Source organism: Salvelinus sp. IW2-2015, linkage group LG26, assembly GCF_002910315.2.
Source record: "Salvelinus sp. IW2-2015 linkage group LG26, ASM291031v2, whole genome shotgun sequence".
Lineage (NCBI taxonomy): Eukaryota > Metazoa > Chordata > Actinopteri > Salmoniformes > Salmonidae > Salvelinus > Salvelinus sp. IW2-2015.
The window spans coordinates 34587994-34611775 of NC_036866.1; the positions used below are offsets into that span (position 1 = coordinate 34587994).

The following is a 23782-nucleotide window of genomic DNA, read 5'->3' on the forward strand; positions in this document are numbered from 1 at the left end:
CCCTTCTGACACCCAGGTGGCAACACACATCTCTGTGTGCCTGGCAGGCATCTCAGCTTGGATGTTGGCCCACCACCTCAAGCTAAATTTCGACAAGACGGAGCTGCTCTTCGTCCCAGGGAAGGCCTGCCTGTTCTATCACAGTTGACAACTCCACGGTGTCCCCTCCCAGAGTGCAAAGAACCTTAGCGTGACCCTTGACAACATCCTCGTTCTCTGCAAACATCAAAGCGGTCACTTGCCTGCAGGTTCATGCTCTACAACATCCGTAGAGTACGACCTTTCTTCACACACAAAGCGGCACAAGTCCTAATCCAGGAACTTGTCATCTCCCGTCCGGACTACTGCAACTCTCTGTTGGGTGGGTTTTCCGCTTCTGCCATCAAACCCCTGCAACTTATCCAGAACGCTGCAGCCCGCCTGGTGTTGAATCTTCCCAAGGTCTCCCATGGTAACGAGAGAGTTGGTCATAGACAGCACACTCAATTGTTTTGGAAAGAAAAGAAAGAAGGGATGCTGGTCCATAGTTTTTTTTTTACGTCAAATGCATCGAGTGTTGGTTTCTTGACTGTGACTATCTTAAAGTCAGATGGGACGCAGCCAGTGGTCAGGGATGAGGTGATGTGGGAAGTGAGGAATCCAGATAGGTCTCCAGATAGTCTTGAGGAGGGGATGGGGTCAATTGGGCAGGTTTTTATCTCAAACATCTAAATGTTTTTAATATATACTACAAATAATGTTGTTAATCTGTGTGTGTATATTCTGTATTAAAGAACAATGTAGCCTACCCTACCTGAATGTCACCATATGGTACCTACTCAAGTAGGCTACTCAACCACTTTCAGGAACTCCACTCCTTTAGGTGAGTAGGCCCTGTTCTACAGTGTATTGCAGCTTTAAAATGGTCCACAATGCCTTGCGGTGTCCCAGTTCCGATGCAATGTATTTACAAGCAAGAGTAATGAAATAGGCAGAGGGCGATTTTCCGCAGCGTGTTGGTCCGACCCCAAGGGCTAGCGCAGAGACGGCGCAGCGAAAAACTTTCAGCCATGGATATTTCAATGCACCTCATTTTCTTTTGATGCCGTTCTCTTTGCTGTGGACCGTATCACTTTGTCGCAGTTCATATAAGTGATTTATAGGCTTGCCCGAGAAAATATCACATTTGCAGATTCCATTACTCAACAGCATCTATTTTTCCTAAACTTCAGTCCGGCTACAGAGGAGTAGGGGAACTTCTGTTGTTTTTTTCGTCACCTAGCCTACAACACGAAGGTAAGGTTACGTTTGTAGTTTCCCTCCTAATGTTAAGATGTTAACGTTACACTGTATCTTAACTAACCCTTTACAACAGTATCCCAGGTGTACTAATCGGTAATAGCAAGCGGCCGGGATAATGGAAACATTATTATTAGGCTGCATAGTGGAACAGTTGTGCCCGTTACAATATCGCGGGTTCTTTCTCGCGGTGAATACTATCACACTTTTAAAACAAGAGCGGAACATTTCAGAGCCATTTGCCACACTTGTTTACTATGTGGCCCATATCTTTTACATCAACACATGCATTGGATCTCTACCTGAGAATAGCCCATAGCCTATGGTTTTATGACATGTTTATAAACATTTAATAATGGTTGATAATAGCTACATTGTGTCTCATGATGTCTGTAAAACATTACACCGTTTACACTTTTCAACACAGAATTTCCTCTGTGTATAGCCTATTTCCCACTCATAATTAAGCTAAACACTATTTAATATACCTATAGGGCTATTGTTAATGCGGACTCAGTTTATATTTCCAGTTACCCACTCTACCATTAGAGACTGAAACTACCTGTAGAGTAGGTCACTCCAATATTTTTTGGCATAGTGATGTATTAGAGCAGTAGTAGAATGCAAATGGCTTCTTTCTTGCTTTCAGCATCTGTGTATTGACACTTTTTTCATACAATCAGCTATTACACACATGTTGAAGCAAACAGTGTTGGCCAGCAGATACTGTTCTATATCAGTATCTGAGTCTTGTTTGTTTTGGGCTGTCTCCTGCACAGCACTGTCATTTTGTTGATAATATTAAAGAAACATTGGCCTTCTCCGTAAAACTTTTCTTAGGACCTGTTTAATTTCCCTTCAAAGCTGTACTATCTTAATCCCACAGCTGTGGTAAACATGTGTTCAATTACTGCACTAATGACTGATGGGACCGCCAGAACATGGACTAAACTAAACCCATGTCCTCATCATGTCCAAACCAACCCTCCAAACCCTTGGCCAGAGTAGAAGCCAGGAGATCGGGTCTGTTGCCCCAATCAGTGTTGCTCCTAAGGCCCTGCTCCCGGCATCAGGCTGGCACTTCAAAGCTGGCCTGCTTATAGAGCCATCATGGCAGGGGAACAAAGGCTGTATTATTGCTGCTGGCTAAACGTGCAGTCCAGATGTTCGAGATCCTGCCAGTGTTGACCTCCCGACTAGGGGAGGCGGGGGCCACTCTGGAGTCTAATATAACATCCAGCCAGCCTGATGTTAGGGAGGGAAAGGAGTGTGGGCCTCCAGAAGCTCCTAATGGAAAGCTTTACAGGAGCTGGGGCTATAACTGTGGCTGTGGCATGACTGGGTCTGTTTTTAATCCCTGGTGAGGGACAGACATCTCAAACGCCGTCTCCCTAGAGATTTTTGGATTGAGGGGTTAGAGGGGGTTAGCCAAAATTATGAGCAAGTGTTCGGTTGTAAGGGTGTGCTCGAGGCGAGCCTATGTTTTTCAGGTGGCCTAATATAAGTACAGGATATTGTCTGGCCAAACTTTACCAGTGGAATAATTTATGTAATTTCCTTGTAGTTACGGTAACTAAACTTTTTGTATTTTCTTAACTGTCTAGACATATTTATTTTATGCTAATTTCAAAGTTGCACAATTTGCATATGTCTACAAACATGTTTACAATGTCTACAAATGTTTTCCACTTACAAGGCAATGTGAAGTGTTTCACACACAGACACCCCATCCACACAAGCAGAACTCAGTTTGGTTTTAAATAGTGGCTTTAATCTGTCACTCATTTGTAACAAACTTTATTGAAGACTGTAGGTTTTGTCATTGTAGTCAGACAAATGTAATTTAGGACCAGGTCTGACCTGAGGAGATGCTGCTCCTAGCTCCTGTGGAGGAGGGAGGAGGCTTTTAGTGATTAGATTTCAGAGAACCACCACAAGACATTCCTTCCTCTTTCTTGTTTTGGTATTTAGTTGGGAGTGGGGCTTCTGTTTGTAAAAAAAATGTAGCCTAATGCTTGTTTTATGTCATTCAATAGTACTTACCCTAGATTTAGCCTATTTAGCTTAGTGTTTTAATGATAGAATGTAATACAGTCCTTACGGTGTATTCCTTGTAATTCCTTCCTTCCAATATAAAAATAGTCAGCCCACAAAATCACCAACAAAAAAGCCCGTCACTGTATAGACTGTATAACTGATGTAGTCCTTTAACTGTGAGTAGAATCTAAGGTGTATTCATGTTAAACGCAGCCCTGAGATCAGAGGGCTGTGCACAGAACCATGGAGTTCCTTATCTCCACGTCACGGCCCATTGCATTCTCATCGGCCAGGAATCCACACTCTCTATGTTATTAGTTTCCTGGATGCCTGGCACTGACGTGGAGATGTAGTGGAATTCCTTCCTATAGAAAAGATATCTGCACACACTTTAATACCTCTGCATTCCGGGATGACTGGCACTGACGTGGAGATGTAGTGGAATTCCTTCCTATAGAAAAGATATCTGCACACACTTTAATACATCTGCATATTTATTGTGCTGATGTTTTTGATCAGAGACCTTTTTCAAGAACTCCTCCCTATAGCCACCCAATGCTCCTCTATGCACAACTTCCTCAACCACTGGGGTCCCACAACCCAGTCTTACATACCAGGCTGTTTGACATTATGGTATATAAGGCCTGAGGCCCTAGTATGACCAACTACCCAGGTCTGCTACGTGTGAGACATGAGAATGTGAGGCCAGGGCAGCACTTGATGGCGAACTGGGGGGATTTAAATACATGGTTTCTTAGCCTACTCCAAGACACACACACACACACAAACAAGAGTCCCCACCACCACCACAATAAAACAGTGTCTGGCTGTGGCTGGGCAACAGGGATCCATTTCACAAGAGACCTAGTCTGGTACCAATTATACTAGAGTGTATAAATGGTTAGTAATTACAACGTAGCCCCGCAACAGGAAGTGCATTTTGAATTAAAGTTCAATGCTGGAAATAGTTTGTAAGCACCAGAACCCCCTATCGCACAACCCTGTAAAAAAAAAACTCATTATGGATTGTGGGGTTTGGGCTGTTTTACTTTTTGTAATCAGGATAGAGTTGAAGTAAATGTTTCTTTTGTTTTTGTCTTTTATATATCACTACCTCTGGTGTTAGGTCACTGCTCTGCTTTCAGACCTTCAATGGCCTTCAACCTATCTCCTTTGCCAAGACGTGATTAAATTGTTTCCCCCATAGTGAACAATGGCCTGTAAAGTACAAGGGGAACACAGGGGCTCATAAGGTCTAATCGCAGAGAAAGCAGACGTGGACTGTTTTCCTGCTAGAAGATCTTTTGTCCTCAAAACAGTTCGGTGGTTCCCCAAGGGGTTTCTCCCAACTCCCAGAGTCAAGTTGTGCCTGATTCTTTGTTTTAGCCCCATGATGAATACCCATTTTGTTTCTCCTCAAACGGACGTATGTTCTTCATGGAAATGTATGATATTCATACCAGTCCACTGCAGTACAGTTCAGCAGGAATACATCATAGTTGTAGACCTAAATAAATATGATCATCTAATCCGTGACATGTAAGGGCATTGTCTTACGTCAAGTGGCATCACTCCTACTTGCTGCCTGTCCCTCAACTGACAGGGAATCAGTGCAAACGGAATTAGAGACAATGATGTAAGGGGATGTCCTTATCCTTCCTACCTATGGTCACGAAACCTCACCACACGAAACCTCACCCCAGCACAGCCATATTTCCCATGGCTCAGAGCTGTACATGATCACTCTATATCGGATATTATCTCTGTGGCAGTGACCTGTTGTAGGGGTTGGGAACCTGGGCCAGTTCCTGGCCTGGTAAAGAGATGGCAATGCCTGGCTCGTGTCCCTGTGTGTGAGAGGACCCAGAGGGACATATGGTGGCTTGTTAACACTAGCATCAGTCAGTGGAAGTCCTAGCCCTCGTGCCAACTCTCTGGGCTCCTGTAGCCCCGGATCTTTGGGCTGGCAACAGCGGGAACAGCCATGGCAGCAGCCTGGGTCTCAGCGGACACACCGCTCACAGTACCTTGTACTCGCACACCTCACTAGGCAGACAGGAAGCCAGCCCAGGGACCACCAGCCTGAACTCTGGAGCCATGCCACATTGAGACAAATGACAAATGCATCTTGGGTCTAGTGCTGTGGCGGTCACAAAATTTTGTCAGCTGGTGATTGTCAAGCAAATAACTGTCAGTCTCATGGTAATTGACCGGTAATTAACACAAACACATTTAGCATCTCCTGACTTCCAACATAGCCTACAAGCCACTGAAGCAGACCTTTGGAACCTCTACATTTTAAAAAGTCTCATAAATCCATGTAATATAGCCTACACCTTTACAAAAAATACATTATTTATTTTAGACAGGTCTAAAGAAGCATGACATGAAGAAAATGTAGTCTATTTCAGAAGAACAGAATTGCATGCTCTGATGTTTGGTCCTGATCTGTGTAACGATATGCGCTGAGAGTCGGGAAGCAAGTACCGGGAGTGAGTGTTTTAATAAAATAAACAGAACAATACAAAACAAGAAACTCTGACAGCACACAGGCTGAAACAGAAACAGAAACAATGACGATTGGGGAAGGAACCAAAGGGAGTGACATATATAGGGAAGGTAATCAGGGAAGTGATGGAGTCCAGGTGAGACTGATGATGCGCAGGTGCGCGTAACGATGGTGACAGGTGTGAGCCATAACAAGCAGCCTGGTGACCTAGAGGACGGAGAGGGAGCACACGTGACAATCTGGGTATGCCAAATGGCTGTGGGCTACACTAGTTCATTTAGCAGACAAGATTTGCTTAGAATTCTATGACATTATTTGATATTATTTTATAGTATGAAGAATACAATTGAACAAAGCTGAATAAAATAGAAAGGATATTTTCTCCAAACGATTTGACAGAGTGCACATATGTGGCTATTCTGTGTTAAGCGGTTCACAAAGAAATTTGTACTCCTATATGCTTAATTTAGAGTTATTAATGTAACTTTAGTTGTTCTACAAACGTTGGGCTATATGTTTTGAATGTTAATACATTGTAAGGCTGCATGATGCGACTCTAATGATGATTTGAAAAAAGTCGCTTGAAAGGCATGAGCTCTGTTTTATTTTTTTGTGCAGGCTGTACACACTTCATCAGTCTCTCATTCACAATTTGACAAGCATTTGATAATGCCTCAAATCTCACAGCAGCATCCCCTTTGTGTGGCCATAATGCACCCTAAAGAAATCCATGCCTTTTGGGCCTGTGCCCTTCTCCCGGAGTGCTGCGTTGTGCCCTTCTCCCTGAGTGCTGCGCACTCCATTGGACATCTCACTCACATGGTTCTCCATCACGTGATCAGGTCTTTCTCACAGGCTACAAGTGAAGACAGACACATCGGGGACGCAACTGCGCTCGTCCTTATCCCATTCCGAGGTGCATATTGAAGATATTGGAAGAACTGTCCACATTTACTTTTCATCAGCCAACTAGATGAGTAGGCCTAATAAACAGCAAAAGCACTAGCCTATGTCAATCTACTATCCCCCATAGTACAAAAGTTGACCTGTTATATTCTGTGTGAGAAATAAATATTCCAAACATAGTCTGGGACAGTTGTGGGATGCAATAGATCCCAAATTAATACAACCACTAGCATCCCAAAAACCTTTTTACGCAATGTGGCTGATGCAACGTTTAGCTTTAAATGTTGATAAACTATTAGACTATTACTTCACATTATAAGCGCAGCAATGCGCACATTGCCATAGGCTATAAGCACGAATGTTCCATTAGCAGGAAAACACCATTATCAAAAGTGACCACAAATGCAATTATGCATGTAATGCTTTCATTATAAAGGTGCATTTTTATGGTGAATATTATCTTCCCCAAACTTGAAACTCATGCGCTGCTTATATATGCCAGTAAGGCTCTACACACCTTGTAAAGCGGATTAATGTGCTTAATTTTAAGAAGTTATTTGGCCACTTTAGTTGTGATACAAACCTTATCAAAACATATAGGCCTATGGGCTAGGCTATATGAGGTGTGCAACTATGATTAAAACTATGATTGTTTCTTGCCTTATGCTGGGCATCATTCACAAGTCATAATCTATAATTCACAAGTGATAGGCTAATATTGTCACCCATCAGACTATTCTTGATTTAATCTTGTCTTCTCATATACTAAATATATGTGTCAAATTTGTTTTGATTTAGAATGGACCATTATCATGCACCTGTCATGAAACAGGGGCGGCGGGAAAAAATACATGTCCTCTATGCACTTAAATAGCAAATGGAGGACGCTTTTCCTGTGGTTCATTCCCATGCCAGCCGGGTAGGCTATACTCCTGTTGTAAAGATAAGCAATGTGCTTAATATTAATAAGAAAGATGAGAAATATAGTAGGCCTGGCCTATAGAAAGCTGATGGGTCCCTCCTCTTTTTAATAGAGGCCATCACCCTGTTTTCTTGCGCAATTTCATAGCCTATATAAATGTTGCGCAACATGAGCTCATGGGCTCTCATGAAGTGTTTGATTAGATTTTCGATTACATTTGCATTGATGTCAGAGTGATAAGAGGGACAATAGAGTGCTGAGTACCAGGCAGTTAGCAAGTTTGGTAGGCTACTAATGACCATCAGCAGCATCAGAGCTTGGAGAAGCCTAATTACCGTGACTAAACGGTCCTGTGGAATTTGACGGCCTTCATGACTCGTGACCGCCGGTGTGGCGGTAATATGCTCACCGCAACAGCCTTACTTGGGTCATCTGCCTTTTGGTCTGTTTTGGTTTTACGTTACAGCAGTAAAGCATCTCTTTAGCTGTTCTTCGATCTAAAATGGAATCTGTTGGAATGTACTGTAAGCCATGCTCTCACGGAATGCTCCTTGGCTCAGGGTTGTGAGCAGCTCTACAGATCAGGCCATGGTCATCTCTGCAGGGCAAAGGGGCAGATCTTGAGATAGACCTGTGCCCTGTGCCACTATGCTGGCTTGGCACCAACCACTATGTTATCCTGTATCATTGTCAGTTATACAGTACTGTACTGGATTTGCTGTTGTATTTTCTCTGTTGTGTTATATGATTACTATATGCTAAGCTTATATGGATAATCTTATATGGATCACCAGTTTTGCGGCCTTATGTCATATTGTAGTACACGCCAATGTGTGTTACAACATGGTATTAAGACGCATTAGTCCCCTCACTGTGTAGACATAACCACTGGCTGTTTTCCTGGGGGGTTTGGAACAAAACTGTCAACCAGCTTATAACATTAAAGCCTGGACTTCTGAGAAGGTGAAAGGTTAGTTAATAACACACACACACACACGACCACACACAACACACACACACACACACAGCACACACCACAACACACACATCACACACACACACCACACACACCACACACATCACACACACACTCTCTCTCTCATCCACCACAAAACAACACACACACACACACACACACATACACACACACACACACACACACACACACACACACACACACACACACACACACACACACACACACACACCGACCCCTCAGTGTAACCCAACCTCCCCTGAGGACCTATCTGTCATGTAATGAACAGAAAACTCAAAATAGTCATAATACTACAAGCCTCTCATTCACATCTTGTTCACCATGGGGGGCTTATTGGAGCTGTCATTTGTGACTGAGACTTGTAAACAGGTGCTTTAAACAATGTACATTTGTTGATTGCTAAAGGCATACAAATACAATTATTTCTTGATACATTTGAAACAAGGTCTAGAAACGGTCTAGCTTGTGAACGACTCTTGGCAGAATGCATTGCTTGACTGCGTTGAGGGGGATAAACACAATATTGTTCACAAACTGCAGCTCCCCAAGCAATTCGTTCTCAAGTTCGAGTTTGTTTTGTTTTGGTTCAACAGAGCGGTGTCCATCATAACATTCAATAATCAATTAATTGTGTTCCTTCTTGCACCATGTGATCAATTATCAGTTCTTAACATGTCTTTTTCTTCTCTATTTTCCTGCGCGCATATGACAGACAGTTGGTGGTTGGAGCACGTCTTTCCGGAGGAGCGTGTATTAATCCTGCTGTAGGACTCATTGCAGCCAACTCGTCAAATGAACGAATAAAATTGATTAATCAACCAGAAAAACGAATCATGACTCTCGAGTCGGTAAAAATAGTCATTCAAAAATAATGAATCGTTTGTGAACTGTACATCATCAGCACACAGTTCCTTCACGCTGTTTATTCTCTCAGCATATACTGTCAATTCATGCACTCAGCGGCTGGGGAAGCATGGAGAGGCCAGAGATAGCCAGACTTGTAAATTGGGCTAAGTAACAGAAGTTGGGTTTTGGAGAAACGTCATCAGTGCGTACTCTGCAAGCAATACAGCCGGATGAAGGCGCGACAAGAGAGCGGTGATCGGATAAACGTGGTTATGGATAGTAAGGAAGAAGGAGAAGAGCCAAGTGTAGTGGAAAGGTATGTGTTGGGTAAGACGCGCGCCAAGTACAAACAATATTCTGCTGCCCCTGATGGTCAAAAATGTTACCTGACGAGTGTGCGGATGAATTACCTATGGTGGCTGGTGTTGTGAAGACCTCAGAGTGCAAACATTGCCCGATGGTCATGCAAGGATAATTTGGGCCCAGTAGGAGTGACATTTTTGAAGAAAATTGATCCCTGCCTTTTGGCTGATCCATATGTAGTCTTAGGCTGGGTAGAAAATAAGTTGTTTACTATTACATTTTTGAAGGTAGCTCGAAGTGGATTTTATGGATTTATTCCATTCAAGGGGGAGCAGGCGCTTCGCGTCACATGACTAGGGACAAGACCTGTGACTTGCTTTGCTCTCCAGAGCAGGGCGCCTTTGAAAGGAGTGATTAGGATATGTCAGTTAACCAGTGTAGAGCGTCTGTACCGAACCCACTAAGTTGTTTCAAATGCCAAACTTATGTTCATGTTGCAGCAGTGTTTAGGACGACGATTCCGAGATGTGAGAAGTGTACAGGAGGGCATGGGACAAAGGAATGTGTAGTATCGGTGGGAAAAACTGTGTGTCAATTGTGGGGGTGCCCACGTAGTTGGCGATCAGAAGTGTCCAGTTCGAGAGAGACAGGTTGAGGTTGCCAGGGTCAGAGTAGGACAGAAGGTGTCGTATGCTGAGGCAGTGAAGAGAGTAGAGGATGATGGGTCAAAGGTGAGTAGTAGGCCTAAGCCAATACAGAGTGACACGAATCTGTGCTTCAGTAAGGTTGGCTTTCTAGCATTCATTGCCATGGTTATCAACTGTACTGCAGAAATGGAACATAAATCACAGAAAATAGATGTTATGGTGGCAGCTGCAGAGAAGTACTTGGGTGTACGAGGTTTTACTGCAGAAGAGTTACACGGTGTGTTGAATGAAAGAGTCCCGTTGTCCCAGGCCGTTGGCCTGGTGTAGGATCAGTTAGGGTCAAAGTAGTGGAATGGGGTGGTGATTATATTTAGGTGTAGGATTAGTTGGTGGTGCAATATTTTTCCTTTTCCCTGTTCCTTTTTTATTTTGTATCACAAAATGTAACATGATTGAACACACACTACCGCACAGTAGGTGATGACATGCACAAACAAAATGTGTGAACGCCATGATTTAAGAATGATGCTGCTTTCCACGTTGCCTCTAAATATGAATCCACATGTTTTCTCTATTATACTATTCATTTGTGTATCTTGCTCTCTGCAAAATGCGAGTTAGTCTAAGGAAGCTGGCATGTGCCTAAAATAATGCCTAAAATAATGCTAATCGATAATGTTAATAGTTAACTAGCTAGCTGGCTAGCTAAATGCCATTTAGCTAAATGCTCTAGCTAGGGCAAAACAAACATTAGCTCTAATACAGGTTGCTACCGGTGGTGGTATAGATCACCATGTTGTTTGTGCAACGGTGTGTTCTGAATTAGATAGACTATTCTAAAATCTTTGTCTAAATGCAACATTTATTCAAATGTGATTAGGTTCCCCTGGTAAACACTGACCAACACTTTGGTTCCTACCCTGTCCTAACTGCTATCTGGCTTTTGCATTTGTTGTTGTGCCAACCAACACGAACCATAGAAAATAGATATCTTCTTCAGGAGATGTGCTTCAAAAGTAAGTAGGATTCATATAGGCCCAATGTACAGATGTAGAATGGTAATTTGATCACTCTTTTATTGCTTTGAATTTTCCTCAAACCTGTAGTGTATTTGAGTTTGAAAAATGCAATATAAAAATGTAATTTCCACTTTAACATTTCAGACCTGATTTGCCCTAACAAAAAATGTATCAATCCCTACAAAAATATAAATTATTATAATCCACAAAATAATTCACATTTCCTGTTGCTGCAGGATTAGTGTCCTACTGTAGCAAATTGGCTCAAATTAAGATCCTACATCTGTAGGCTATATCTTAATCAATTTCAAATCTATTTTTATTGTGCTCCTGAATTTTATGTGGTACTCTTAACTTTTCTAAGTTAGCAGCACCAGTCTTACCAATGACATTTTTTCATTTAGAGCCCTGGCCATGTATGTTCTGTATTCCAATGTCAATTCACTTTTCACACTCCCCTGGGGAAAAAAAGTTCAACAAAATAGAGTTATGTGTTATGTACAGAAAAATCTCCCAGAGTCCTCTTTGTGTGTGACTCGCAGCCCATTTCCCTCCATGCCTCTATCTGTACTCTGCTGCCATTTAAGGGCAATCTGGATGAAGGACAAAAGCACTTCCTAGCCAGCTGTAAATATGCCAGGAATAGAGAGATCATCAGCCAGGCAAGAGACAAAGGTGACACACACACAGAGACACACACAGAGACACAGAGTGTTTGTTTGACATCCCCCCTTTGCCTGGCCCTAAAAAGAGAGATTGTTCTCTCAAAGCCCCTACCTTGTCCTATTAAGCTGAACTGGTTTTATCTTGCAGTGATGTTTAGTGTTCTCAACCCACTGTTTTTTAGCAAAGCACCATTTGAGAGGTAGAGTGTGTGTGTGCATGTATGTGTGTGCGTGCAATCGTGCGTGAGTGTGTCTCTGTGTGTGTGCGTGCGCGTGTGTGTGTGTGTGTGTGCGTGTGTGTGTGTGTGTGTATAAAGCACAGCAGCATGCCGAGGCTGGTCTAAATTACATTACACGAAGAGAACTCACTGGGGTGGAGGAGGGTGGGGGAGGTGTGAAGGGGGGTTAAGTGACCAGCAGGAGGATAGAGCAGTGCAGTGCAGTGTGAAGGTCAGCCCTCTAGGGGGCATCACAGCTCTGGACACTAGCCATACATCCACTCTCCATAGACTCTCCTTGAAGAGGACTGCAATGCAGATGGTTTTTCCTTTGAAATGTCCCTAATTTGATCTGATTTCGTAATTCCATATTGACTTTTTATCCTTGGTCTGTTGTGGAGACAGGATGGAATATAGAATGTGCCAGACTGCATGGACCAAGGCCACTGGTCATGCTTTTTCACACTCACTTATCATTTGACAGTGTCTACTACAGTCACAAAAGCAGTCTTGTTCATTTTGTCTGGAATGAACTTGACTGGGAGATGAATGCGGTTCAAAATGAATGTCTTTACCACATACTTCATTGGATTACTACCGTGAAGCTACAGGTAACTGGCAAAATAAAGTAAACACATTTGAGTAAATTAAGGAATACAATGTATATTGAAATCAGGTGCTTCCACATAGGTGTGGTTCCAGAGTTAATTAAGCAATTAACACCCCATCATGCTTTGGGTTATGTATAAAAATGGCTAGTTGCCCAATATTTTGCCTACCATGGCTAGAAGAAGAGATCTGTGACTTTGAAACAGAGGTCTTAAAGGAGCATAGGTGGTTTAAAGTGTGTGTGTGTTTGTGTGTTTGTGTCTAAGTCACCAGATCTCAACCCAATTGAATACTTATGAGAGATTCTGGAGCGGCACCCGAGACAGCGTTTTCCACCAGCCTTAACATAACACCAAATGATGGAATTTATTGTGGAAGAATGGTGTCGCATCCCCCCAATAGAGTTCCAGACACTTCTAGAATCTGTGCCAAGGCGCATTAAAGCTGTTCAATAAGCTTGTGGTAGCCCAACACCCTATTAAGATGACTTTGTTTGTTTCCTTTATTTTGGCACTTACCTGTATTTTGAAACTCATATAGCAAACAACACACAGAGCATTATACAGAAAACAAACCAAAAATAGTTCCTCGTCAAATCAAGCCAGACACACAAACATACAAAGTTACCACATCTGCAGCAAAATACGAGACCCTCGACATCAAAAGAAAGTCCTTGTTCCCCTCCTTCTCCCTCTCTCCCTCCCTCCTCTGTTGCAGTCTCTCATCCTGCCCTCCCCTCTCTATTTCATATTTCACTCACTTTTCCTGCTCTCCCTCTCTCCATTTCACTGACGCCATCTTCCGTCTTTCTCCTCACCGTTGTTTCCTCCTTCATCTCTGTACAATAGCAGGAACTTGGCTTAGACCATCAGTACTGGCAGGCTCTTTCTGTCCAACCCCCCTAAAGACATGTATCTATTCACAGAGCTGGGATGAAAACAACAATTTCATGTCCAGCTGGTCCTACTATGCCTGGCTGGACGGTTCTACCATTCGCCAACTATTTGAGCCGTCCTCCTTTTCCACAACAGCCGCTAAAAATAGTGGCACATATTTTCAGGCTGATATTGTTTTCAGGCCATGATGAATCTCCCATTGCTACTACCTGTCTCATCACAGACTACAGTGACAACAACTTCTACATCTAGCGAAGAAATAGGTTTACACAATTTAAAAGATCCATCCCAGTGGGGTGAAAACTGGTTGAAATTGCATAATTTGGTCCAGTTTTGACCAGTTTTGTGCAGTTCTGGGCAAAGAGTTAAACTACATTGTCCTCTTAAATGTGCTGCTTCCTGACCAGGTCCTTCCTGGTTTGCTCCGTGTTCTTCCTCCTCAGTGAGTTGGTGGCCAGAGGTGCTGCAGCTGGAGCCACCCTGCACTGCTGGAGCTTCCAGGAATGACGGGGCCAACCCATCGCAGCCGGCCCCCTCGCAGCACCTGACCTGAGTCACCTGACCTGACTCACCTGACCCATCATGGAGCTCAAGGTCTGGGTCGACGGGGTCCAGAGAGTTGTTTGTGGGGTCACAGAGGCAACCACCTGCCAGGAAGTGGTCATCGCTCTTGCTCAAGCCATAGGTGAGTATCCTCTGAACTATGACTCTAAAGACATATTCCAGAGGATTGAAAACGACCTGGTTATTTTTTTAAACGTCCCATTTTGGACTTGACGTGTCATTGTACGGCTCATACATGCATAATAAATGATCTACAGTCCTCAGCCAGTGGAAAGGGGCACAGAATCCTTACATTCTAACCTGCCATTTAGTGCATCAGATCTACGTGCTCGTTCCTGTCATGTAGGGAATGCGTGCTCTGAAGCAAGTGGGATTAGTGGCTGCATGCACTTACTATTAGTTATTTTGATAAAAGCGACAATACACTAAATAAATCGATCAAATTCATGCATCAGAAGTTAGAAAGCATCCAAAAGTAGAAGTTAGATCTTTTCGACCTCGGTAGGAGTTGCATTTCTCTCTTTCAATACATTTCTGCCAACCAGAAAATGTTGTGCGCTAAAAATGTCATTTTAGCCACACAAATACATTGAGAAGATAATTGTCAACCTGATCAGCAGGTACGTGCACAGATAGAGAGAATGAGTGCCCTTTCAGATTGGTGGCGTTTTTTTATTATGACATTTTTATTTGACTTTTAATCTATTTTCTCTCTTGTTTAAATTAAATCCTCATCAAACTAGTTTTGAATCCCACTCCTCTTCCCCCACTCGAGGGCACACTGACTGCACTCATCCTGCAGGCAGAGGCTACCGGCCAGGGCTATAAATGAAGGGCATCCCGGGACGATAAAGCCTGTCTGGGGCGGTTTAAAACAGCCTCTGGAGCAGTTCTGGGATGATCCTAAATCACTGTACATCATTTCATTTTTTTAAAGCAATGAGGCTGATGCAACAGATCAGAATGCTTACCTTAAAATATTGATAAACTATTATTTCTTCACATTATAAGAGCAGCAATGTGCACACGGCAGTAGGCTAACACGGAACCCAACCCAAACCGTGCGTGCGCCATCGTGCATAAATGTATTTCGTCCCCCCACACCAAACGCGACCACAACACGCAGGTTAAAATATCAAAACAAACTCTGAACCAATTACATTAATTTGGAAACAGGTCGAAAAACATTAAACATTTATGGCAATTTAGCTAGCTAGCTTGCACTTACTAGCTAATTTGTCCTATTTAGATAGCTTGCGGTTGCTAGCTAATTTGTCCGGGGATATAAACATTGAGTTGTTATTTTACCTGAAATGCACAAGGTCCTCTACTCCGACAATTAATCCACACATAAAACGGTCAACCGAATCGTTTCTAGTCATCTCTCCTCCTTTCAGGCTTTTTATTCTCTTGACTTTATATTGCGTTTGGCAACTTTCATAAATGAGGTGCATTACCAGCAACGACCTAGTCCGTCTTTCAGTCACTCACGTGGGTATAACCAATGAGGAGATGGCATGTGGGTACCTGCTTCTATAAACCAATGAGGAGATGGGAGAGGCAGGACTTGCAGCGCGATCTGCGTCACAAATAGAACTGACTTCTATTTTAGCCCTTGGCAACGCAGATGCTCGTTGGCGCGCGCGAGCAGTGTGGGTCCAATAATTGAATATTATAGATTTCTAAAATTATTTTGCAACGCTCGTGCACGCGACGCGAGTGGTGTAGTCAGCCTGTAAACGCGAACATTCCAAAATGGAATTAGCAGGAACACATGTGACAGAGATGAAAATATAGACATTTTGAAAGATATTTTCTTGCTGTAGCCATTACGCATATCACCTAGGTTGAAAAATATTTATTTACATTTATGTACAAAATAGATGTATTTATTTGGGACGGTTCATCTTCAATTTGGTACGTTTGAAATTGCACTTCGGGATGATCCTGGGACGGTGATGAAAAAAGTTAGTCTCAAGTCGTCCTACCGGTGCCAAAAGGTAAACATTTTAAATTGCATGTGTCATCTCATGGGGAATGCTTCAATTCGACTGTTTGTTGGTTTGTTAGTAGGCTTATGAGGCAGATGTCAGCAGCAGAAGAACCTCCAATCACAGGTAAAGACTAGTTAGAGTGTTTCAACATAGCTAACTATCTAGCTAACTAACTAGCTGATCTACATAATCTACATCCGCTATGATCAGCTGATAGCCCACCCCTCTTTGCCCTCTCTTTGAGCTGTAGGCTGTTAACTTGCTAGGATAAGATTTTGCAGAAAATAAAGGCCTATGCTAAAAAATATATGTTGAAATTTGGTTACAGGCGCATTAGATAATTAGCTATGAATGTAAGAATTTTAAGTCAACAGATATTTTTTTGTGTGTGTTTTTTGGGAGCAGGAGCAGGTGCCCTTTTTAGGTCTGTGCACGGCCCTGCTGATCAGAAACACTATGCTGACAACCTTTAGATTCTAAATGGTGTCACTGGTGAATTTTGGAATATAATGCCCAATAGGTTTTTACCAGGTGTCCGTCCATTAATTTGTCCCGTTCGCCAATCACGGCAGAACACACATATTGATACACTCGAGAAATACATACTGAAGCAAACTTTCACCCACTTTTTAGACAATAAAATATTTGCTCTTTCTATTGTGTCAACCATCCATCCAAATCGAATAATTCCATGTGTCCACCTTTTGTCCTTATAAACATTCACACAGGTATTCCATGATATGGGGTAATAATACAACACTGCAGTTGAACTGCCAGCGATCATCATTCATCACGTATGCAAATGCTATACATAATCCATACACGACTTTCAAGGAATAGGACATTTGATGCAACTTTTCCATTGTATGAAATTACATTTTCACATTTGCTTGCTCATTTTCCTTACTAGTCTGATGAGACAATCCATTCAACTACTGGAATTTGGGAACTGGCCTGCAACAACCAAACGTGATGGACAAGGTTGATTGGCAGGTGGAATGATGTCCAATGAGGTTGCATGGTTAAAGTGGAAGGTGGGATCAGGTCGGTTCCGTATAATCCAATGAGGTTGTGGGATGTACACCCAACATGAACACCACAGAGTTTTTTTTACTCTCTTCGGGCACATGCTACAGAGGCTCGAGAAAAATGATGGGATGTTGTACACAATTGTGCACAATTTTCAGAGACCTGCTTTGGTTTGTGAGCACTAATTTCAAAACTACTGGCTGAAATTATTCAAAACTTCTGGAAAATCCCTTTAACAAAGGCTTTAGGATGTTTGTTTTATGTGTGTTGGCTACTAATATTTAAAATATTAGCATTTAAGAATGTAGGCCTATACTTTGTTTTCTGCATGTGCTTTCCCCTTCGTTATGGATGATATTGAATAATAGAATAATAGTATAATGTACCTCTAACCTAACCTATAGTATTTACCTGTGAGACTTTGGTAAGGTAGGCTACTGTCTTTGTCACCAAGCCATAGTTGATTGACTGCGTAGCAATTTGGGCCAGTGTTACAGAGTAGTACTCAAGTATAGCGACAGTGAAGAGGATATACTGATTCTCTGTTATAATGTGTTGCACCACTTGCTTGTATAAGAAATGGTGGTTAATTAAACTCCAATTTTAATCAGGAGCTGTCTTACAATTTGGCTTACTGCTGAAAACTAATATCTGTTCCTCTCCTCCAGCCTACGCCTCAATCTGGTGCTGTAGTGAGAGATAGAGAGGGTCTTAGTCAGAAACCCCCACCATCCATCTCTTCATCCCCCTCTCTGTCAGTGAGAGGAGAGGAATGGAGCAGACTGTATTGACATCACTTCCCATTACGCGTGGGGCAGGCGAGAGGAGGGAAAGTCTGAGTCATCCCTCCATCTCTTGCAGGCAAGGGGAAGCAAAAGCACTGACGAAGCTCCCTCCTCTCTTCCATCCACCCTCCTCCTACTTTCCATATAGAAATTCCTATACACAGTACAAATGTCTAATGACAAGATGAATGTTAGGTTTTTGGGGTTTATCTCTAGTTGGGACCAGCACTGGAAAGAGACTGTGTATATCAAGTGGTTTGCCTCAGTCTCTTTGGCCTTGTTTCTTGTGTGAAAATTGGAAATTGGAAAATAAAATGTCCCACTAAAGTATAATTTCCACTAAAGCAAATATCATATTACCTAAAAAAACTAACAGGGTTATTCATCTCTGTTAGTAGATAGATGTTAAATTATTCAAGGCTCTTATACATTCGCTTTTCGCTTTTTAATAGCTGACGATGCACTGATACTTATCCTATTGATCCACGTAAAATATGATTACAAAGAGAGCTATTATTCATCTCGACAGATTTGTTAGTTAGTTTGTCAAAGTACATTGCCTGAGAAGACATACACAAAACTATGCACAAAGCATACACTAAAACATACACAAAAGCTGACATAACTGAACTTGTCCTATCTGTTTTTCCCAGGCCGAACTGGGCGCTATACCCTGGTGGAGAAATGGCGGGACACAGAGCGCCACCTGGCCCCCCACGAGAGCCCGGTGGCCTCCCTCAACACCTGGGGCCAGTATGCCGGTGACGTCCAGCTGATCCTGCACCGCACGGGCCCCTCCCTGACCGAACGCCCCCCCTCCGAGGGTCCCCTGCTCCGGGGTCCGGAACGCGGCCCACACCGGCAGAGCCTCCCGCCACTCGCCAAGCTCCGCCATCCCAGCGAACACGCCCTCCATCGCCGCGAGCCGCGCCGCAAGTCCCTCACCTTCACCGGCGGGCCCCGGGGCCTCCGGGACATCCTGAGTGGAGGCCGGGTGGGGGAGGGGAGGGAGTTCGAGGCCAAACGACGTCTCCTACTCCAGGGGAATGGTGGGAACCATAACCACCACCACCATGCAGCAGCGGCAGCCACAGGAGGGGCAGTGTCCCCCGGCATGTGGGCCTGCCGCATGGAGGACCTGGTCAGACTGGTGGGGCTCCAGAGAGAGACTCTGGGCGTGCTGGAGAAGAGACTGGAGGCCTACGAGGGTGAACTGCAGACCTGGGGGGGGAGAGGGGGAGAGGAGGCCAGAGGAGCAGGGGGGCTGATGGAGGAGATAGTGAGGCTGGAGAGACGGCTGAGGAAGAACGAGGTGGAGATGGAGGAGGAGGAGTTCTGGGCCAGCGAGCTGCAGATTGAGCTGGAGAGTGAGAGGCAGCTGGAGGACAGGCTTGAGGAGCTGAGAGGGCGTCTTCAGTGCGCTGAGGTCGAGCTGGGGGACAGGATGGCTCTGGTACAGGTGGGTGGGACACACTTCGGATTTATGACCCATGGGCATTAATTAGATACGGTATGATCAAGTGGCATGGACACTATTAAAGGGCCCCTAAATGTTACGATTTCTGTTGTATATTGTGTAAGGGGCTATGTGACCTTAAGGAAAATAATGCATGATGCGAAAGGTGTGTGCCACGAACAGGGCCAGTCCTTGCTGTTCTGCCGCCATAGGCCATAGGCGAGACCAAAAAATGCCGCCCCCCGCAAAACTAGAATAATCCCAGTGAGCAAAATGACGTTTAAAAGACGTATTTTCCAGACGTTGATGTTAAGTTCGATTTAATTTCTGAATGAAAGGAGGAAAGGTATTTTCGTATGTTTAAAATACATATTTTCCAGGATGTTGAAAAGGCATCTTTTCCGGACGGTAAAAAGAATATGTATTTTCTGAACATGGATATCTGGTTAATTTTCTGTTCTGAATGAAAGTTGAAAATACTTATTTTCCGGATGTTGAAAATACGTATTTTACAGACGTGGAAAATATGTATTTTCCGGATATTGAAATCAGGCTAATTTTTTGGCTCTGAATGAAAGTTGAAAATAAGTCATTTCTAGACGTCTATGTTTGGGCCAAATCAAAGCTGGTCCAGACCAGGCAAAATCTTAACCAAACGTAGACGTCTATGATTGGTCTGGACCGGACTAAAAACCAAAGTCCGTGGAAATCAAGGCCGGTCTGGAACTGCACCAAAAGATGTAGCCTACAGTGTTGCCTGAAATTGAATTTTAGGTATGCCCATCTATCTATGTGGGAAGCCTACCGGTTGTAAAACACCAAACGTTCGGACAGGACCATAACAAGAAGTCCAAAAGACGTCGGTTCGTGATTACTGGGGTGTAGCCTAATATGTCAGACCGCAATAGAATGTTATGAATGTCCATCAATGTGATAGGCCCACTGTTTGTAAAACAGGCCATTGCATTGGCTTTATTAGTCCTGATTCCTGTGACATCAATTTGGCTATTTAAGCTCTGAATATCAGATACCCAGTTATCGCTAGCCTATTTGCTAGCCTATTTGCAATGTATTTACACAGCAGGAGATGCAGAAGTATTTTCCTTTTCACTATGATAAGATGATCAAAAATTGACGGACACAAACTTTAAACCACTGATCATGAAAACGGGGTGGAACTCCTGGACAAAAGTTGTGATTGTCCATTAGATATTATGCATTTTACTTTGACCTGTGCTGTTTTTAGGATATATTGTTTGTTAACATGACAGCGTTTTTTTTTATTGAGCGCCGTCTCATTACATACATTTTATCTCCAGCCTGTAGGCTACAGAAAAGGCCACATAGTCTTTCTACCATATCCTATATCTGCTACATGATTTTTATTAGATTCTTTTTTTGACGGAACGTTGGTGGAGCGCTGCAGAGATGCGTCTCTCCAACAGCACCATGGAGACGTAAAATAATCCCCCCCCTGCCTTTGACAAAGTGGGCACTGCTTATCAAAGGGTGGCATCAGCGCTCACTTAAAAAGTCCACATGGAACTGGTTGAAAGAAATTGTCATTGTTTTGGGGCAGAATTGTGTGAGGTTTTATGTGTTGTTGTTGGACTTCCGTCTTTGTCAGTTTTGCTCAGAACATGCAGTCCTTGTCAATCTGCCGCCACCTAATCATGCCTACTGAGCGGGGCGGCCGTGACCACGAAGCACAGCGGAGTGGCACTAACCTTTTGCAGAGTGCCATTATTTTCCAGAGAACACATACAGCACCAAGTTGATTATCCCGCTTATACCACGGCTATAATTTAACACACACATTACTGAGTGAATTTACCTGTAGAAATGTGTTCAACATCCACAAGTTGCTAGAAAGTTTACTGGATAGCCACAGTAATTGCCTTGGTAACCTAGCAAATAGACTTGCTAGCTAAGCAAACCATCAGTCCTCCTAAATATTAGCTAGCTATAAAAATCGAATTCAACAATGCCAATAATGTTCTCAATTCAACTATTGATAGCAGTTGGTTATTGCCGTGTTTTATAACGAAATAATGCACACTCTAGAATGCTCTTCAAGGAAATCAGAAATGAGTATTTAACAATTCCGGCATGGTATAATTAAGCAATAAGGCACGAGGCAGTGGTGTATCATGAATACAGTCACAGGTAAATGCTCTTTTTCGGCCTGACATATTTAAAATAACAATGAATTACATATTTTCATTAAAATGTTATTTTGATTAGTCAATTCATAGAATTTTATTCTTCCACCATCTGGTTGCTTGTTGCTACAGACCAAAATAAGTTGCTAGCTATGCAAAATAACTGGTTGTTCTAAACAAAATGGTTGCTATGCAGGCTGGATAGCTAACATTCTGGTCACTTACTAGCTAGCTAGCTAGCTAGCTAGCCAACTTTCAGCTTATTTTCTATTGATGCGGGATTTTAACTGGCTCCGAAAAAGTTGTCTCGTTTCGTCTGTGCACCATTCACTCTATTTATTATACTACAGAGAAGGAAATTAAAAAGTGAAACATTGTTTCCGAGGTCAAACAGACAGTGAGGCTTATATTAACGCCCGCTGTACCAAACTAAATGCTAGGCTGGAAGCAAGGGGATATAATGTGCAAGTTGGGATAAATAAATAGAGAGATGACTCAGACATGATATTCTTATGGAGGCGCAGTGATTCAGATGGAACTTTGGTGTGTCTCTGTGACAGCCAATACAGCACGGCTTGGAACGCTGCTCATCCAATCAGTTTTATAAATTGTTATAATCACATAACATTAAAAGTGTGCAGGCACCTTGCGTCATCATTTTAAAGACAGATAATGCATATCCTCTCTCTGAATTTATTGCTGTGCCTTTCTATGCACTTCCATCTAAATCAGGGTTTCCCTTACTCGGTCCTGGGGCCCCCCCTTGGTGCAGGTTTTGTTTTTTGCCCTAGCACTACACAGTTGATGCAAATAATCAAAGGTTGATGATTAGTTGGTTATTTGAGTCAGCTGTGTCGTGCTAGGGAAGAAAAAAAACTAAATGTGCACCCAAGGGGGGCCCCAGGACCAAGTTTGGGAAACCCTGGTCTATATAACAGACTACCAGCAAAACCGATGATGTAGCTAGGGTGCTGGGAAGCATATGTTCTCCTAACCATCTCCTACTCCTATTGGTCTAAAACTCAAACCTGTCTGTGTGTCAGGGTGTAGAGGCAGGTCTGGAGGAGGAGCGTCTGCAGAGGGAGAGACAGGAGACTCAAAGGGTGAGCGAGGTGGAGGCCAAGGCGCAGGTACTCAGAGGCCGCACGGAGCTCAAGGCCCAGGACAGACAGTCTGTCCAGCTGGAGAGCAGCTGCAGAGCCGTGGACAGGTCCCTCGGCCTGAGTGGCAAAAGACTGCAGGTCAGACACAGGCATTGACACATGTATTAACATACACACACAAGCTGATGCATGAGCATACACATGAAAAAATGCATGTAGAAACACATATAGTGTTTTTACATATACAGTATACAGTACATACCAGAAGCATACCAGATACGAAGCCACGGCAGTGCAAACCAAGCCTGGGATTTGGTTTAAATCAACTTAACGGCAAGGCCAGGGACTATTCATTTGTAGAGAGGAATCGTGATCACATCAAAGTGGTTCTGGACATAGTTATGCTATGTGATAGACAGGACATAGCACTGTGTGGACATAGGGAGTCTAAACAGGCCCTTATAAGGGACTTTAAATTTTTTAAATAAAATTTAAAAAAATCAAAGTCGTCATGAGCAGCTGCCAAAAAATTACTTGAATCAGCAAACATAAACCTGGCCTAGCAAGGCAGGGATAAAAGCAGGAAATCATCATACATAGCCTTAAATCATAGCAGGTACGAATACAGTAGCACACTTAGAATCAAACACATATAAGCCTGGTTTACCAAGACAGGCATGAAAACATTAGGCTAAATCATAAATAAACAGTATTCAGGCTTACCTTTCTTGTGTGTTTCACGTTTTACAGCAGAAGACATAGACGTTCCCTTTCAAAGGCATGCAGTGAGCGTGTAAGATCTGATTCATGTTTTGATATGGCATGTAGTGTAGAAGA

General features: G+C 43.1%; 1 protein-coding gene across 3 annotated transcripts in view; it reads left to right on the forward strand.

The window, feature by feature from the left end:
- Positions 1-959: 959 nt before the first annotated feature.
- Positions 960-23782, forward strand: part of LOC111952993 (ras association domain-containing protein 8) — a 33042-nt gene continuing 10219 nt past the window's right edge. The window contains exons 1-4 of one of the 3 annotated variants that reach the window (XM_023972045.2): positions 960-1275; positions 14260-14537; positions 18878-19683; positions 22886-23083. In XM_023972045.2, the coding sequence (XP_023827813.1) occupies positions 14435-14537; positions 18878-19683; positions 22886-23083 (1107 nt within the window). In that variant the 5' untranslated portion in view covers positions 960-1275; positions 14260-14434. The remainder of the gene's footprint in view (positions 1276-14259; positions 14538-18877; positions 19684-22885; positions 23084-23782) is intronic. The other 2 variants (XM_023972046.2, XM_023972047.2) reach the window with 2 other exon arrangements.